This window comes from Taeniopygia guttata, chromosome 8 (assembly GCF_048771995.1).
Source record: "Taeniopygia guttata chromosome 8, bTaeGut7.mat, whole genome shotgun sequence".
In the NCBI taxonomy this organism is placed as follows: domain Eukaryota; kingdom Metazoa; phylum Chordata; class Aves; order Passeriformes; family Estrildidae; genus Taeniopygia; species Taeniopygia guttata.
This window is the reverse complement of record NC_133033.1, coordinates 12,122,616-12,139,139: the sequence shown is the minus strand read 5'-3', so window position 1 is coordinate 12,139,139 and position 16,524 is coordinate 12,122,616. Positions and strand designations below refer to the sequence as shown.

At 36.6% G+C, this 16,524-nt stretch overlaps 1 protein-coding gene across 2 annotated transcripts in view; it reads left to right on the top strand.

The window, feature by feature from the left end:
• ADGRL4 (adhesion G protein-coupled receptor L4) overlaps nt 1–16,524 on the top strand; it is a 72,228-nt gene that overhangs the window by 40,504 nt on the left and 15,200 nt on the right. Inside the window, exons 4-13 of one of the 2 annotated variants that reach the window (XM_030278979.4) lie at nt 2,192–2,347; nt 2,850–2,920; nt 4,598–4,771; nt 4,860–5,043; nt 7,270–7,386; nt 8,548–8,741; nt 9,987–10,154; nt 11,667–11,870; nt 12,879–13,099; nt 13,194–13,260. In XM_030278979.4, coding sequence (XP_030134839.2) covers nt 2,192–2,347; nt 2,850–2,920; nt 4,598–4,771; nt 4,860–5,043; nt 7,270–7,386; nt 8,548–8,741; nt 9,987–10,154; nt 11,667–11,870; nt 12,879–13,099; nt 13,194–13,260 — 1,556 coding nt within the window. The remainder of the gene's footprint in view (nt 1–2,191; nt 2,348–2,849; nt 2,921–4,597; nt 4,772–4,859; nt 5,044–7,269; nt 7,387–8,547; nt 8,742–9,986; nt 10,155–11,666; nt 11,871–12,878; nt 13,100–13,193; nt 13,261–16,524) is intronic. The other variant, XM_072932524.1, reaches the window with a different exon arrangement.

The following is a 16,524-nucleotide window of genomic DNA, read 5'->3' as shown; positions in this document are numbered from 1 at the left end:
TATAAGTTATTGTAAGTTTTGGCAAAGATTGTTGTCAATTGCTGGTGTTTTAGCACTGCATTACATGATGAATGGCTTGTTCAGATGTACATGTCCTCCATGTCGCTGACAAGGCCAAAGAAATCTTTGGGTTGAGGGTGAAGTGTTTTCTAGTTAGACAGACTGGCTTTGTCATTATTTTCACCCTTCCCACTTCATTCAAAGCCTCTCTGTCTTACAGAGTCACACAACAAGGGACTGACAGACACTTACTTGTTTCAAGCAGAGCTTTATAATTTACTGATGTGAGAGGTTATTTAAATGCCAAGCGTAAGAACTTTAGCCTCATGTCTTTAAATGACAGCATTTAATTATGAGGTACCCTGTGTGTAGCAGTATATCATGCTATTTTCCTTCCCTTTTGCCAGATTGGTTCATGTATAATGTGGTTAGCTCCATAACTATGAATACTGAGGTCACAGAAACCATACAAATACAGATAATGCAAAACTCAGCTCCTTAAACAGAAACATTAGCAGTTTGGAACATTAAATATGAAAATAAACTGTTATCCTAATGCAGAAAATCATAATTTAACCTCCTGGTTTATACTTCCATGCTGGCACCAAGCCATTTAAACACATTGCTTTCTTGGTGGCTCTTCCTGCAGAGCAGTGGTGGCTGGGAAGGGCAAATGCACCTCCAGCCCCACATCTCCCTCCTGTCTGTGCAGGAGTCTGAATGGCTTTTCCATGGCAGCTTCTGAACTTCAGGCTTAAAACACAGCATATCAGGTGCAAATCACAGCCAATGGCTCATTGAGAAAAAGAGATATATGAAAGTGAGATGGGACTTCAGCCTTGAATCCCAGGGAGACCTCTGTCCAAGTGGACAGATGGCCCCTAGGTATCCTTCAGGTATTTTTTTTGCATTCCCTCTATATACCCATATACATGCAGTATATCTTTCCATTTTTCAATAATAACTTTATTCCTCCTTCTTGTGCTCCTTTTTGAAAACCACCAAGATTCTTGTGTCAAAAGCAGAGTGTGAAACTAGTTCCTATATGCTAATAGTGTATTTCCAGCCACCCCATATCTGCTTTCTGCTTGTCTGTTCTTAACACCCCCTCTGGCTGAGCAGAGGCTACCTTTCAATTCATATAGCTCTTCTCCTCTATTGATCAATCAACCATTTCTCCTTTTTTCACCAATTTCTTTCCAAAACTAAACGTCATAGCAGTTATTGACTGGAGCTGCCATCCTCTCTCCTCCATTCCCTGCACTGTCTTTCCTTCAGTTCAGTTCTCAGGCTACTTTAAACCCACTCATGTACCACTCCATTTTTCAGATATATCTGTCCCAAAGCTCTTCATGTTTTTCTCCTTTCCAGCACAGCACTTCACAGACCATTACTTCATTCTCCAGAATTATTTGGTATAGGTCCCAGTTTGCTTTTTCGATTGAGTTATTTGATCTTTATCTTTAGCCAGCCAAATAATGCAAAAAAATCAGTACTTCAGCCAGGGATTTAGTACCCAGCTCTCCTAAATTGATCAATTCATGGATTCCCTTACTGGAATTCATTGGTTTTACTCTTGGACTATGCCCCACCCAGTTACTGAACTTGTCTACCTAATGGCAATTTATTTAGAGGTACAAAAGACATTTTAGGCAAATGTAATTTAAATGTGATTAAAAAAAAAAAAAAAAAAAAGGATATGCCAAGCACTTTAAAGGGCACAGAGTTTGATTCTTAGATTAACAGGATGGACAGAATGAGCTTTTGCAGTGTCTTTTTAAAGCTGCAACTTAAAAGACAAGTCTGCAGGGTTTTTTTTCTATTTCTAACTGAGCTGAGAAAATCTATTTAGTCTAATCTCTGAGAAATGGATTTCAGATGATTTGCATCATGTCGACCATTTTGTTATGATATAATTAATATGGTTTTAAAACACAAGCAGTGTAGTATTATATAGCAATAAAAGTGGTGATATAAAAATATGATCAATTATGATTTATCCTTCTAATCCTTAAGTATTATAATTGGCAGGGGTTTTGCCACTGAGATTGTGGGTTTAGCTTTGCTTTTTTTTATTACATTAAATTTTATTATGAAACTGCTTGTAGTGTGCGGGGCTATTATCAACAAAGCAGCAAGGTGTTATTCTGTAAATACTTAATAAAAATTCAATTTCTCATGATATTTGCAGATGTAGATGAGTGCAGCAGTGAAGGAAGTGTTGCCTGTGGAGATCATGCAAAATGTGAAAACGTGGATGGAGGGTTTAACTGCTCCTGTAAGGAAGGTTATCAACCATCCACAGGAAAATTGCAGTTTAAGCCAAATGATGGCACTTCCTGCCAAGGTACATGATATTATAAAGGTTTATGTGTTATTATAGAGATACATCTTCTGAGAAACACACCAGTGCCTATTTATCTTCGGTTAGCTTAATCAGCAAGACATGAAAAAGAGGCAAGGCTGTGGCATCTACTATTCCTGAGAATAGAATAACTTTGTAAATGTATTTTTGCTAAACAGTGCAATGAGATCCATCTGAAATAATTGTTACCTCCTCATAGTTGTCAGATCTGTACTCCTCTCTGTAAATTTGAGCTCTCTCTGCTCCACCTGTGGAAGTCCCATAAAAGGGACCAAGCTCTCTACCTGAATCAAACAGCTCATTCCAATCCAATGCTATAATTATGGCCAAGGTAAAGTCTTTGTAATTGTAGTTTGAGAATGGAATGCTGTGGTTTATGTGCATAAATTCAGAATGCTGGTGGTGCGAGAGCTTTTGCAATTAGTATGTATTGAATATTGATTGAACTGCAATGTATAATTAGTTTCCTTTTTTATTTTTACAGAAATTCCAAAGGCCAAGTGTGAGTTATTCAAAGACTGTATAGCTGAACATATTAATAGGACTTTAGCCAGAGTAAGTAGCATTGATTTGTAGACTAATTTTCAAACCCTTTAATTGTTTCTGGTTGAAACTGCAATTTCAATTATAATAGTTTTTAAACAGTTTTTAACAAAGCCTTGAAGCATACAATTGAACTTAAGCATGTTGACAGAAGGGGGTCTTCATAATTTCAAAATATTTGAACTAGTTTGTATGTTCTACTCATGATAATAACTTCCTGGGAATCTGCATGTTCTCTTTCCAGCAAAGTGAGTCATGATGCATGAAAAATTCAGAAGTGTGGTAATCACTCAGCTGTTTCTGTAATTTCTGGAGTTACACACTGCTGCATTTACTGATGTGCAATTATTTGCTTGTTCAAAAGGAAGGCAAGATAGATTACAGAAGTAATGTCAACAAATGACTAAATAGCAAAGGGAGCCATAGCATCTTGGTATGCTGGTTTAGTTACTCCTCAAAGGCAAGTGTGCAAAGTGATATAGGCTTTATAGAAACAAATATCTGTGGCCAGAGTATTTTTCACCAGAAAATACTTTTTTTCACTAGAAACAGATATTCCTGAAGCCAATTAAAAATGTATAAATGAATGCACTATCCATTATTCTACAGCTACAGTATTGTCTAATTTTAAAGGATAAATAAAGTATAAGCATAAATAAATTAAAAGCAATTGTATATGTTTGCATTTGATATTAAGCAATTTGATTAAGTTACTGGACTCAAAAGATATTATTTTAAAGAATTTTATTAAGAAAACCTATATGTAATACTAGGTTAACATACTTTTTATGTTTACCTGTGATACCTGTTAATCACACTTAGGTGCAAAGCCATGGTAAATGTTACAGCAGAATCTTAAAGAGAGATTTTTTTTAAATACATACTCAATCTAACCTCAAATTAATAATTAAAAATACCTTCATGTAAAGAACTTTCAGATTTTTCACCTGTTTTCTAGTTCTGTTCAGTTGCAGTCAAAGACAGAGCAAGGCCCATAAAAGCTGTTCAACAGCAGAGAGTAGAGGTCATACAAAATCAGATGTTGAGTGTTTAATTAATTAAATTCCAGTATTGTGAAGTAAGAATTCTTCTCTTACTCAGCCATGAGACTGAAATGTGGAAGGTTAATCTTCATTCCACACTCTCCTGCCTATACTTTAAAATAGCTGGTTTTTGTAAGTGCATTTAGCAGTTTATAAGCTGAAGCACTGAAGGAGAAATAGGCAGTACAGTTCATTCAACTACATGCCTTATAATTTGCATTTGAAAATAAACAACTAAAAAATATACAAATACTTCCCATCTGCTCCCACCTGTTGAGTTAAATTTTAGAAGAAAATAGATTAATACTGAAGCAGAATAATCATATCATTGATATTTAATTATTTTTGCACATTTACTAGTTCACTTTATATCATCAGGATAAATAAAATTTAGCTGCTTTAGGGAAAAAATATGTAATGATAGCACACCATTTTTTTTAATCGTGGTTGTTTGTGGAGGTTATACTAGACATGTTTAATATCAATAATTTATAGGTCAACCTGTTGATTGAAAAGGGGTTTTTATGCACAAGTGTCTTATAAACCAGTATGTTAATTAACAGAAACCAGTCTATTGGGTTCATTTTCACATGCAGAAATATGGCTTTAATTGTTTCATTAAGATATGAATTCTGGCATTTTTCAGATTAGTCATTTAAAAACACCTCTGGAGAAGTTGCAAGAAATTAATAAAAATACTTTGGGACCTCTTTTACCTGTAGAAGTGGTTTCATATGTTGAAGCACTGTCCTATTCCTCATGGAGCACCATGAGTGACTCTGTCTCTGACAATGAAGCCCTCCAAAACACCACCATGAACGTGAGTAGATCAGGCCTTGGAGTTGTGGGGTTGTCCTTGTTCCACAGATAGCGTGTGACTCTTCTCAAACACATGCTTTTACTTACAGGCTTTGGTCAACACTGTGAACAATTTTTTACAAAAAGACAAAATTGCAGTCTGGGAAGCTCTACCTGTAGATAACCAAAGGCGGAGCCTGACCAAGCTGCTGCACACTGCAGAGCAGGCGACACTTCTCATGTCACAGAGCTTCAAAAAGACAGCCCAGCTGGATGCTAATGCAAGTGACATAGGTAAGATAAAGAAAATTATTCTAAGGTATACTTTAGATGTGGATTAAACTGAAGAGTTTTTCAGCACAATTATGAAGATTAGAAATGGTGCTATGTGAAAGATACAGGTGTTAATTTGTATGACTTTCAGTGTAGGTATCATAATTTTCAAAGACTAAACCTTTGAGTCCAGAGCAAAAACATAAATTGAGAGTCTGTAGGAACTTGTTTTCATATTCTCTTTAAACCTCTCATTATGGCCATACTCACATAGTCTAGATTCATTTTATAAGCACAAAATTATCCTATGAATCTGATGTGTATAAAAACACCAGTGGAACCAAATTTGGACTTGCTGTCTACAGATTTTTTGACTCTTTTTTGGTTCAGCGTAGTTATTATAGATGAACTTGGAATAAGGATTGTACCTAGTGAGATTGATCTTGAGTGGCTTTATCTCAACAGGAATTTCTCATTTTAAGAGGAATTCCCCAGGAGGAGAATTGGTTAGTCTCAACTGCACCATTTTGCTCACCTACCTTCTCCCTCTGTGCTGGTGTCTTCCCACCAATACCTGCTGATTTTGCTGTGGTAATAATAGTTTTACCATTCCTTCTACTGAGAGCAGAGTAAGGCTGACACCAGCCACTTTTGCAAATCCTGATAAAGCATGGCTGATTCCTTTGTCAATGGCCACTCTTTCGTCTTTATTTTTCTGAATGTCCCCAAACTGTATGTGATCTGGTTTCTTATTTTAGATTTAATACAGTTCTTCAGTGTCTTTCACCAGCTTGCTGTTTTATATGATGACTTGATGAGTAAGATTCCTTCTGTGGTCTCGAGGCAGGTCAAACCACCTGTTCTTCCCTTACCTTTCCAAAAATAGAGCAATGAAAAAGAAGGGAGGCATTTGTTCCTTGACATAGATTCTGTAGAATCAGACTTAGGTTGTTGCAGAGCACCTCTGGGTCTGCAGCAGGTCCAGAGCAGTGCCAGGTGCTGGGTGCAAAGCCCCTGTTCCCCCCTCCCCACACCTCCCTTACTTGAAAGCAGAAGCTCTCATGACCACAGAGTTGAGGCCATGTAAGTCAGGAAGAGAGGATTCGAATGCAGTCTCCAGTGGAACTGTAGGTATCAGTCACCAAGGTGACAGAAAAGCCTGATAAAGAGAATAGAGAGGAATTCCTGTGTTGAAAGGTTAATGATTGTATTCCTTGGGTTTGTTCTAAAATGGGAAACTGAATGAGCCTATTTTGAAATTGGACCCAAACACTAAAATTTTTTGCTACTGTTTTTCAGCATGAATAAATTTTTCACAGGTCTAATATGTGCCACACACAACTATTTTCAGATAAGACCTACAACATCATCCCTCTCTCTCCACTCCTTTTTTTGGTGCAAGCTCTTGAACTATGAGCTTTTCAAAACTCCAGCCAAAGAAAATAATTTCTTAGGCCCTTACAAACATTTTCTGACAGCTGGTCTATTGAATAGCTCATATTATTTTTGTGTGTTGTGCTATAAGCAATGCAGATGGTCTAGCTTAGTGATATTCCTCTGTCAGTCAAGTTTTAGATTTGTTTTGTTTTATTTTGGTTTGCTTTGTTTTGTTTTGTTTTAAAACAAAGCCCAGTTGACTTCTTTTTTTTCCCCATCCTGGGTGATTGAAACTCAGCACAGTAATGAAGCAAGTAAAGAGCTCAATAGTCTCTAATGTAGTTTTTGTCCTAAGGGGTGATGCTTGTTTGTTTGCTTTTTGACAAGACACATCATTAGTTCATGGTGCAATGTGTATTTGGTAGCATGGATAGATAACCATAAAATATATACTTTTCAAAAGTTGGCTTTTATCAAACGTTATTATTCAGTAGAGAATTTTATGCTTCCCTTTTTATAATTGTGATTTGTAGCTCCTTTCAGAAATACATTTTTAATAAAGCAATAGCTCTTCCTAAAGTAACCTACATTGTTTTTTCCAGTAACTAATTTAAGGCAAGGTAAATAAGAGACTATATTTTTCATGGAAAGAGCAAAAAGTATACGAGAAAAATGTATGCATGAAAATAAAAATCCACAGATGTTTAAACAAACATGTTATACTAATGATATTTTTCTTGAAATATTTTGCACAAGGACAGAGTCTTAAAATTCACAGTAATTATGCAATCCAGTAACACACTTACTAACCCAGCTCTAAATTATAATAGGCCATAATGTGATTTGTACAGTATTTTTCTTCTTTTGCAGCGCTCAAGGTTTTTGCTTTTGATTCACACCACATGAAACATATCCACCCTCATGTATACACAGGGGGAGATTACATAAAGATCTCTCCAAAGAAGAGAAAGGAACCTCATCCAAATGGTAAGAAACAAAGGTTGGAGGGTGTGTGGGTTAATAAACATCTTGAATAGACTTTTACCCACTAGAAAACAGCCTAATGTGCAGTTTACCAAGGCTGAACTTCCCCACTGCTAACTACAAAGAAGACAATGTATTTTTATCACTCTTTCTCCTTTATTGTCTCAAGATAGATATTTCTAACATATCCAGTGGCACAGTGAGTATCCAATGAGTTTTCACACTGGGCGTTGGCACTACAGACCTCAGCTTTATCCTTTTCTCAGCCATAGATCTGCTGTATGACTTTGGACATGCCCCTTCAACTCTCTGTGCTGCTTCTCCTTCAAAAATTCGTGCATTTTTCTACTCAGAGAGTAGCTCATTAGGGCAAGAATGTGTAATCTTTAGTACCAAAACCAGCAGGACCCAGATCTGGCTTGTACTTTAGAGTGCTACAGAAAGGGCTTACAACTACTTTTGTCACTAAATATAAATACGTATCACTAAATATAAATACATGTATTTACACTAAATATAATTACACTAAATATAAATACATGTATCACTAAATATAAATACAGTTCTGGACTTACACCACATAATTTAATAAACATGGAAAATATTTTTTTAAATCTTTATCTTCCATCTAATCTGTATCTCGACTCATATCAGTATCTAAAAATGTGGTTTATTGTGGTACCAGGGAGAAAATCTCTACATTGTTTAAGATCAGCACTGAAACCTAAAATATCTTTTACTTTTTCCCATCCTGTGTCCACTGTAATGGAAGTCAAAGCAAGCCAAGTACTTTAGAGGAGTCTAGTATTTACTTCAGGTCAGAGACATTTCAGTTTATAAGAGGTGACACCACATGTGTAACCAGTTGCAGAACAGCAGCAAGTATACATTACTCTAGGAAAAATACATATGCATATATCTATTTAGTATTGCCAGTGTGAACACACATTTTTATTTCTAATGCCAGTTACATTGTTTTAAATAAAGCTATATTTCATTGTCGCTAAAACATTTTTATAAGTATTCCACAAAGACTCCATCTGTTTTGCATATTTTATGCAATAGCAGCAATAATGTCTATTGTTTATTGTTTCCTTAATGTCTTCAATTTTGTTCTTCCATAAAAACCCACGAACCCCTAACCATGGTCTGTTTGATTGATAGGCACTGTAGCCGTTGTCTTTCTGCGGTACAGCAATATCGGTTCTCTGCTTTCCTCGCCTAAAAACCTCTCCTCCAAAGACCCTTCCGAGCAGAGACACACAGTAAGCTCAGCAGTTATAGCTGTTGCAATTAGCTCAAATCCACCCACACTCTATGAGCTCGAGAAAATAACATTTACCTTAAAGTATGCCAAGGTAAGGGGGTTTTTATTATCTGTTTCAAGTAAAACAAAACATTAGCTAATCATTTTATGTGATGTAAGCATACCTGCAGCATATGATGAGCTAAGACATAATTCTGGTTTTTGTTGATGTGAAGTTACAATTTATTACTCTAATAAGATTAATCTCAAATGTGACATCCTAAGTGCAATATGCTAAATATGGTACAGAGGAAAATTGCTATGGGATGAAAACAAGGGCAATAATGCCATCTTTGGTGGGTTGTAGTATGGATAAAACGTAGATGTCTGAACCAGAAAAAATTACAGGATCTTGATTGTTCTGTATTTAGGTGGGTTTTCTTTCTGAAAGTTTATCAGATGGTTAGGGATATATGCTAAAAAACAGAAGTAATGCTTCAAGGTTAATGCAAAAAAGGTAACCTGGAATTAGAGGGTAATAGCAGAACCTACAATTTTGAAGCTTTGCTATTTCTGAAATCTGAACACATTTACTTAAAACTGAGAGGTTTACTTCCAGCAAATAAAATTTTCGCTGGCTTTAATCATATGTGAAAAATCACAGCACAAAGAATCATCAGAAACATGACAATAAAGCAACTCTGTAGAGAGTTGAGCAATGGGACAAGGTTACACAGATTTTAAATTTGTTACTTCCCTTCTGAGTTAGAAATCACCTTTATATAAATTTGCATATCTTTATAAAGCCTATATTACAAGGGAGACTTAGTCTTTGACTAGGTTTAGTAAGCACTAACTGCACTAAATAATACTAATGGTCTTACTCATCACTGTTGTGTAGCAGGTGATATAGCAGGTGTGGTATGACCCTGGCTTTATCCCAGATTGCTTTGTAAAATGCATGGAATAAGTCTCAGTTTTTGAACTGCTCATTTGGAATGGATGAGCAATGTGGCTGTAACCTTGGAGTCTACTCCATGTTCAGCAGGTGCAAGCGTATACATAACAATGTTTTCAATAGGTAAAAATTCCAGCATCTTTGCAGGTGCCAGCAGGGCTCAGTAATCTGATTAGACTACATGTTTGGTGGGGTTTTAGCTGTGTGAATAAATTGCTTCCATCCCCAGCCACGTTTTAATTGCTTGGAATAGGCCTTGCAGAATGTGTTTTTTGTTTCCCAACCTTCTAGTGTTAACAAGCATTTTTTAATGAATTGTGCGGTCTAGCGTAAGAAAGGTCTCTTGATGGGAAATATCCTGCCTTTTGCCATCAGCAGAACATCTTGTTTCTGTTCCAGACTGCAGATAAAGACATTAAATGCGCATTTTGGAACTACTCAGACACAATGAATGGCAACTGGGCTACAGAAGGCTGTGAGCTGACACATTCCAACTCCACTCATATCTCATGCAAATGTAATCATCTGACTCATTTTGCTGTTTTGATGTCCTCAGGTGGCTCCGTTGTAAGTGCTATTTTAATTTAGTGTTTTACCTAATACTTTCTTCTGTTTTCATTCCTTATGTTTTTATTTTAGTGCAACCTGCATACTTTCCCCCCTTTATGTTGTCTCTATTTTGTTCAGCAAACACACAATTTATTGTGCACAAAGCAAACAAAATTCCTCCCATATGTGTTTGAATTTCCTTATGTCCTTTCTGCAGTATTACAGAGCAGTGATGCAGCAAAGTATCTTGTTCCAAAAACACAGTCTGTTGTGCTTATTTTTGGAGTGTTGCATTTCATTTTACATCTCACTTGAATACTGCTGTGGGATTTATCTGCCATTCATTGATGGTCAGTAACCATATGGCCCTGAATTTCTGTCTCTCAAAACTTTGCCACCCATTTGTCTAACCTTGGCGTCTAAAAAGCTGCTTTAATTTCTCTCTGGAGAGTTTGCAGCAGCATAATCAATCTGAAGTTTATGACTATTAAACAGGGACACTTACAAGCAGCACAAAATTGGAAGAATGGCCACTCAATTTATGTCCTTCTTATATTAAGAAGCCCCATAGATTTTCAGGGTCTCAGTGGGGATCTGCAGGAGCTCAGGTCCTGCCTCAGGAAGCAGCTTTATAAGGTATCAGAACTGACAGCAAGCAGAATATTAGCATGAATATACTGTATTGAGACAGTTCTCTCACACTGTGAATTTCATGCTGATAGAGGCTGTTTCCTGGTTGCTAAATAGCATCCTAGGTCTGCAGTTCAAATTTAAAACCTTTGCAGGTACCTATATAGTTATTTTGAAAAGAAAGGCTGGGAGGTGAAGAATCTCTCATCCTTTATTTAGTAAAAATATTCTTAGATACATTTTATGGTCAGCTGAATACTCTCCTTTTGCTGATGTACAGTCATGTATTTCAGAGTTTCTTTGTTCAAATAACAAACAGCAAAAGAAATTGTATTCTTTACAGAAAATATTCACGTCTGGTATTGAAGTATCTTGTGTTTCTCTGGAGAAAGTTCATGTTAAATATCTGGAATAGCATTTGCTTGAAGTGATTGTTATTTCAGAGTCTTGTTTTGATCATGTTGCAAATTCAGTAGGACAGTTATTCAGTTTTGCTTATCTAAGTCTCTGCTGTGATAAGTCCTTTTATATTAGAAAATATTTGTGTCATATTAATAGATGTCCTGCTGCCAGTGTATTTGTCATTCACTAAAATGATCTGATTTTGAAAATCTTATTAGGAGATACTGATTTTAATAAAAGGTTTTGTTAAGAAATATCAGAAAATGCAAGAGCAGGAATATATACAGTTTATTACTAATTTCCCCTAGAATTATATCTGTCTCACAAAAACCCAATATTTTTTAGATTATCCAAAGTGTACATTTCTAATGAAACTCTACAAACAGTTTTGATTAATATTTTGTAGAAAAGAAGAAAAGAGCTGTATTATAGAATGAGGTCTTTCTTGAGACGTTATAAAGCTGTTCTTTTAAATCCTATATTATAATTTTCCCCCAGGGTGTTACAAATTATAGCATTCTTACAAGAATCACTCAGCTAGGAATAATTATTTCGTTGATTTGCCTCTCCATGTGCATTTTCACCTTCTGGTTCTTCAGTGAAATTCAAAGCACTAGAACGACAATCCACAAAAACCTCTGCTGCAGCCTTTTCCTGGCAGAACTTATTTTTCTGATTGGAATTAATATGAACAATAATAAGGTGGGTAGTTTTCACTTGTGCCTTGATTTTGTATTGCAAAATAAATATACAGTATAAGATATGATCTTCCTTCTACTCCCCACACTTCCTATCTACAATAGTGACCCCGACTTCTTAGTACAGTAGCAGGAAATACAAAATGTCATTTAAAGAAGCAGGGCCTTCGTATGAGCTGGGGTGTATTGACTTTGCTCCATGGGTTTCATTTAAAATTTGTCACCTTTACTGAGACTGTGATCTCAATGTGTTTAGCATTTTCACTTCATTTAGGATGCTGTATAAAGCCACTTTGGTGGCTCCCAGGTTGACAGTTTTGTCTAAAATCAGGCCAGAGCTGCAATCCCAAGCTGACATCTGAGATATTGAGCTGTTAGCTGGAGGACCACATGTGAGGTCTTGACCTGTCCCTTTTGCTTTTCAGAAAGCTAGGGTGTTGATTTTTGCATCTCAGATTAGTTTTAAGAAATAAAATCATGCATAAATTATCAAAATATCCTCCTATAAGAAGCTGAATAGGATTTAAAATTACTTGAAAAAATATGAGCTTCTATGCCTGAGCTAGCACTCCACTATTGATGGATTGAAAAATATCATTTTACAAACACTTTGTATAACAAAAGTTGTTTCAGAAACAATTCCTTGTGATGACGAATTACAATGTTATCAAAATAATAAAAACTAACTTTCTGTAGATCAAGCCAATAGACTACTCTACTATAACAATAGGATCAATCTAGTCAAACCACTTATACAGTTTTTCTGGGAAGACATGCACTAATTTTAAAAGTTGAATTAGTCTCTTTATTTTACCATTTGCTACAGAAAACACTAATAAGCAAATGTGCAAATGGGTGTAGGCCAAGTTTTTGTTAACCAGCATTCCAGCTGGGCTGAATCGCCACTTTAAGGTCACTCAGTTACTGTGCATGTACTGTTATATTATAATATATATTGACAAAAGCCTGTTAATAGAATTATGACTCCTGCTTTCTCTGATTGAATTTCTAGCTCTTCTGTTCAATTACTGCTGGACTACTCCATTATTTCCTTCTAGCTGCTTTTGCATGGATGTGCATTGAAGGTATTCACCTCTACCTTATAGTTGTGGGAGTCATCTACAACAAGGGTTTCTTGCACAAGAATTTCTATGTCTTTGGCTATGTCAGCCCAGCCGTGGTCGTTGGAATCTCTGCTGCACTGGGATACAAGTACTATGGCACCACAGAAGTGTAAGTCACTGTTTCTGTGTTCAAATCATCTTACAGAAGGAGACAATAATCACAAAAGCACATTTCAAGGCATTTTCTGCTGTTTAATTTTCAGATGTTGGCTCAGCACTAAGAATAACTTTATATGGAGTTTTATAGGACCAGCATGTCTAATAATTCTTGTAAGTATAATTTTAATTTTTTATTGTAGTACATAAAGCCAATAATAAAAGGTGTTTAATAATCACCCACCCACTGCCAGAATAGCTGTGAGTGCTAATTATAGGGCAGAATTGACTAATTTAGACCTTTTTATAGTACCTCTAAATTATTTATATGCTGTACATCTAAATACTTTACTAGTCTGAAAAATGAATGTTTGACAAAAAAAGTTTAATATAATATCAGAGGAGTTTTTTCTTACTCTCTTTCTTTTATCTTAATGGTTTGTGAAATTCTGTGAAGCATTTCTGGTTTTTGCAGAGAAGCATCTCTGTATGTCACTGGCATCTCAGCATGGCTCAGCAGGAGGTGTTACACAGACACCATCCTAGCAGACAGATAATCTGGTTTTTCAAATGTTGTGTGACTTAATCTCTTATCAGTGATGGGTCATCTTTGTAAGATTAGACTGTCATCTTTGTGGTTTTATCATTCGCATGTACCCTGTCATCATCAAAGCCATTTTAAACTAAATTGCGACGTCAGAGAAAAGAACCTGCTATTTCACATGGGCAGACAAGTCAAGTATTGATAGCCCTATTTCAGCTGTGAAGAGGGCCTTTTTAATTCCTATTGGAAGTGGTTTCAAACCTGCAAATTTGGCAGGTATTACATGTTCAATTCTGAATCGAGATGTTTTTGGTGTCTCAGGAGCATTTCTAAGTGCTATAAAGTTTAAGGAACCATTCTAGCTGTAATGGGGCTTTATTCTGTATGACTGTGTTGACACTGATAGCTGGAGCTAACAGAAGGAGAAGGTGCAATAGCAAGGCCTCACAACACCTATGGTCAAGTCAGTTACAGCTGTGTTGCTTTTTAAGCTATTCGGTATAATGTGAGGATTTGTTAAAAAAAAGAAGTGGAAGATCCTAACACATACAACTCGGTAGTGAAACAGTTTTATTTCAAGGCATTATCCATTTCAAAGCTTAATAAAGTATCAGGTATAATTCTGGTCAAATTTCATGCCAAATTCCCACTGCATATTGGATACAGCTGGAAAAAATCTGACAGATATAGCTGCAAGGTTATGCCTCCCCATCTCACCCTTCTGGGGAGCACAGCAGATTTTTGAGAGGCAAAGCATCATGACCTCCCTTGGGTCAGTGCTTCTGTAGTGTCCAACAGGTTGCTAAGACGGAATAAAATCATGGCAAGACACCATCCTTTACTAGGAAAGTCTTACAATTCTTAGGTTTAAGTTTACAATTTCCTATTTCCTATTTGGACCTTATCTTTTCTTCCATGGAGGCAGAAGGGCTGGGGTTTTTGTTGTTATTTCTCTCATTCCTGTTCCTCATCTGCCTTCAAGTAAAGATTTATGCACAGTGATGTGTCTCTGTAGGGTTTGCACACGAAAATCGCGCTATCAAAACATAGAAAATGCCCCAAGTGTAGGCATCTGTAACCTTGTTTTCAGCTCCAGCTGAGCTGTGCCCAATGGGGATCTCAGGTACATGGCACAGAGACAGAGCAGGTCTGCAGTGGTTTTGCTGTAAATCTGGCTGGCTGCAGAAGCAAATCCTGCAAGCTGGACTCCAAGGCCTGTAGACATTCTTTGAGCACTCCAGATCTTCCAGCAATCCCTGCAAATTAAAAGGGAAAAGGAAGGTGCTAGAACTTGATCCAGGCCTCTATGCCAGTGCAGCCCTCCTATGGATGAAGAGTGCAGCCAGACAGTTTTCTTTTTTTTCTCACTCCTTTGCCTAAGTGAAGCCATGAAAAAACCTGTAGCTGAACAGCAAAGAGCCCTGTGGTTGTTCAGCTACTTTTTGTATGTTATACAAGTATTTTGTGCTAACTTGTTTTCACAGTATTCGCACACTTTCATTTATTGTCTCTTAACAATGTGCTAGTAGACCATGGGGGAAGAGGCAATCTGCTTTCAGCAAGGTTCTTCAGCTGCTCCAGGGTTTTTTTTGAGGGTTTTGACAGCTTGTTTTGATGGAGTGATAGCAAAATGAAGCCTGAACTGCAAGAGGGATATTTTCTAAAAGTGCAGGGACCTAGGTATTTTGCTCATGCTCTGTCCAGGTAGTAAAGGAAAATATGGAAAACCCGATGAAAATAGGGACTGACACTAGGAGATGAAGTTGGTGTCAGATGTCTTCGTGGAAAGCACATTGCTGGTAGTAATTCTGTTTCCATTGTCCAGCCTTCCTTCCTGCTGAGAACACTGCATGGGCTTCAACATGACAAAGATTCAACTCTTTCCAAAGTCGTGCCACTCAGGCAGTCCTTTTAATTACAGGAGCCAATCTTTTCCTAATATTTCCATTCTGCCCACAGCTAATTAACGACAAAGAAGAAAAAAATATCAATTAAGACTTCTGACAAGAAAATAGCACTTTTGTTCAGGGATAACCAGATAGGGCACTGCAACCATCATATTGAAAGCTGAAAAATCTGGCAGCTTCAAGTTTACCTTTAATCATGAGCTTCAACTACTAATAGCATTGCATTTTCAGGTTTTCCAAGATAGTTGGGAGACCATGGATACCAATTCTCTGGAGGGCTACTCACCACAAAATTCTTGCATAAAAATATTAAAATCATTGTCAGGACAAATGCCATGTACCCAAATGGTGGTTTCCATTTCTGTGAGTGGGGCCCAGGAGATTTGTGGTTTGGATTACACTGTAATGTGCTTCTGAGACAGCACGTAAATGATGAACAGAACCACTCCTGTACCAATGGGTTTGCTGTCTCAGGGCACCTTGTTTCAAACACGTCCTTGGGCTGTAATCTGTAGTAATAATGAAGCATAGAGAGCTCAAGTGTTTATCAGGAGTACAAATTAAGTTCTCCTCTGATTGCCTAAGCAGAAACACTACTTCTGAAGGTGTTTGCTTATTAATACTAAGGTTCTATTAGAAGTCTTAAGCAATGGCCTTATTGATCCCATCTAAAAATTATTATTATTATTAGATTGGTGACTGTACATGAAAAGAAGTGGGTCAGAAACTCTTTAGATGGACTTAGCAAAGAAAGAGCATTTTAAACCTTTAGAAACAAGCTGCAAACTGAAGATAATTTCTACAACTTATTCCTTCCTCCTAATATTTGTAATCTTTAGAACCACAACCATTTTAACTAAAACTATGCAGTAGATTAGATCAAAGCATACAAGTATGGAGAAATTATTTATAACAAGTATTTAAACTTTTTAATAGAAACATGAGTTTATCTCAAGCTTTAAGAGACAAACATTCACACACATGGCA